The sequence below is a fragment of the Auxenochlorella protothecoides genome (assembly GCF_000733215.1).
Source record: "Auxenochlorella protothecoides strain 0710 unplaced genomic scaffold scaffold79, whole genome shotgun sequence".
Classification (NCBI taxonomy): Eukaryota; Viridiplantae; Chlorophyta; class Trebouxiophyceae; order Chlorellales; family Chlorellaceae; genus Auxenochlorella; species Auxenochlorella protothecoides.
The window spans coordinates 56,174-57,466 of NW_011934155.1; the positions used below are offsets into that span (position 1 = coordinate 56,174).

Genomic DNA, 1,293 nt, shown 5'->3' on the forward strand with positions numbered 1-1,293 from the left:
CCCACGGCATCCCCTCCCACTGCCCCTCGCACCTTGACGTGCCACTGGGAGTCCACCAGCAGGTTTGCCGACTTGAGGTCACGATGGATGATGGCAGGCTGCCGTGTGTGCAGGTACAGCATGCCCTGGAAGGGGTTTGGGTGGGCGCGCGGGCTGGTGAGGGTGGCTCGGGGTGGCTCAGGGTGGCGCGGAGTGCTACCGTCGACGCCGAAGCTCCAAGGCGTCGGTTCCCCTCTGGAGGCGCTCGCCCATTGGCTGCCGGCGCGCCGCCAAGCACTGATTGTCAGGTGCTTGCCTGGGAGCCTCAGTCACCCCCTCCCTCCACACCCGCTCGCCCCCCCCCATGCGCCTGCTGCTCACCTTGGCGGCGTCGAATGCCATGCTGAGCAGGCGCGGCCAGGACAGCGACTTGGCAACCTGGTGGGACGAGGAGGAAGGGGTTGAGTGAGCATGGAGGGATCGCCGGCCTGCTCGGCTCCCTTCCAAACCCCACAGCGCCACCCCCCGCCACGCCCCCGCCCGCGCATGTACCTTGGTGTCGGTGCGCCCCGCGGAGAGGATGGTGTCCACCGACCGCTGCGAGCAGTACTCCATGAGGAGGGAGGGTGGGTCCAGGCACAGGCCCAGGTACTGGCAGCAGTTGGGGTGCCGCAACCGCGCCATGATGCTGGCCTCCTGCGCAAGGGGTGGGGATTGCAGGCGCCGCGGCGGGTGAGGACTCGGGTCGGGTCTGACGGGGGCTTCACCGCCCTGCGATCATCCTGTCCATCGAGCGATGCGATGCACACGCCCCCCGAAGGGGCCTCCCAGGCGCGGTCGAGACGTGGAAGTCTGCGACCCGCCGTCCCTGCGCCCGGGCGCACCAGGTGCGCCCCACCCCCCCACCTCGGGCCCTCAGACGCACACCGCTCCTCACAGCGCCACCTCCCGCCATGCATGCCCACGCTGGGCTGCACCCTCCCCCCGGCCACTGACCACGCCCCACAGACACCTCCCCCCCCCCTCCCCGCGAAGCAACCTCGACCATCACCGCACCTTCTGCAGCTGGTCCAGCATGAAGCTCTGCTGCAGCGAGGCCGACAGGCTGGGCATCTTGTTGGTCAGCATCTTGAGCGCCACCGTGGTCTCGCAGTACTTGGCCAGCCAGACCTGGCCGAAGGAGCCCTCCCCGATCAGGCGCACCAGCTCCACCTCGGCCATGTTGACCGAGTTGAGGACGGGGGGCAGGCGCGTGAGGTCGGTGGACCCGTGCGCGGACCCCGGGCCCAGGGCGCGCGGCGCGGCGCCGGCGCC

At 70.5% G+C, this 1,293-nt stretch overlaps 2 protein-coding genes across 2 annotated transcripts in view; one reads left to right on the top strand and one right to left on the bottom strand.

Annotated features, from left to right (window-relative positions):
* Positions 1-1,293, top strand: part of F751_6005 (hypothetical protein) — a gene marked incomplete at both ends in the record, with an annotated part of 16,104 nt that overhangs the window by 4,409 nt on the left and 10,402 nt on the right. The window lies entirely within an intron of this gene.
* Positions 1-1,293, bottom strand: part of F751_6006 (Serine/threonine-protein kinase CTR1) — a gene marked incomplete at both ends in the record, with an annotated part of 8,398 nt that overhangs the window by 2,474 nt on the left and 4,631 nt on the right. Inside the window, 4 exons of the mRNA XM_011398022.1 lie at positions 33-125; positions 361-417; positions 532-675; positions 1,036-1,185. Coding sequence (XP_011396324.1) covers positions 33-125; positions 361-417; positions 532-675; positions 1,036-1,185 — 444 coding nt within the window. The remainder of the gene's footprint in view (positions 1-32; positions 126-360; positions 418-531; positions 676-1,035; positions 1,186-1,293) is intronic.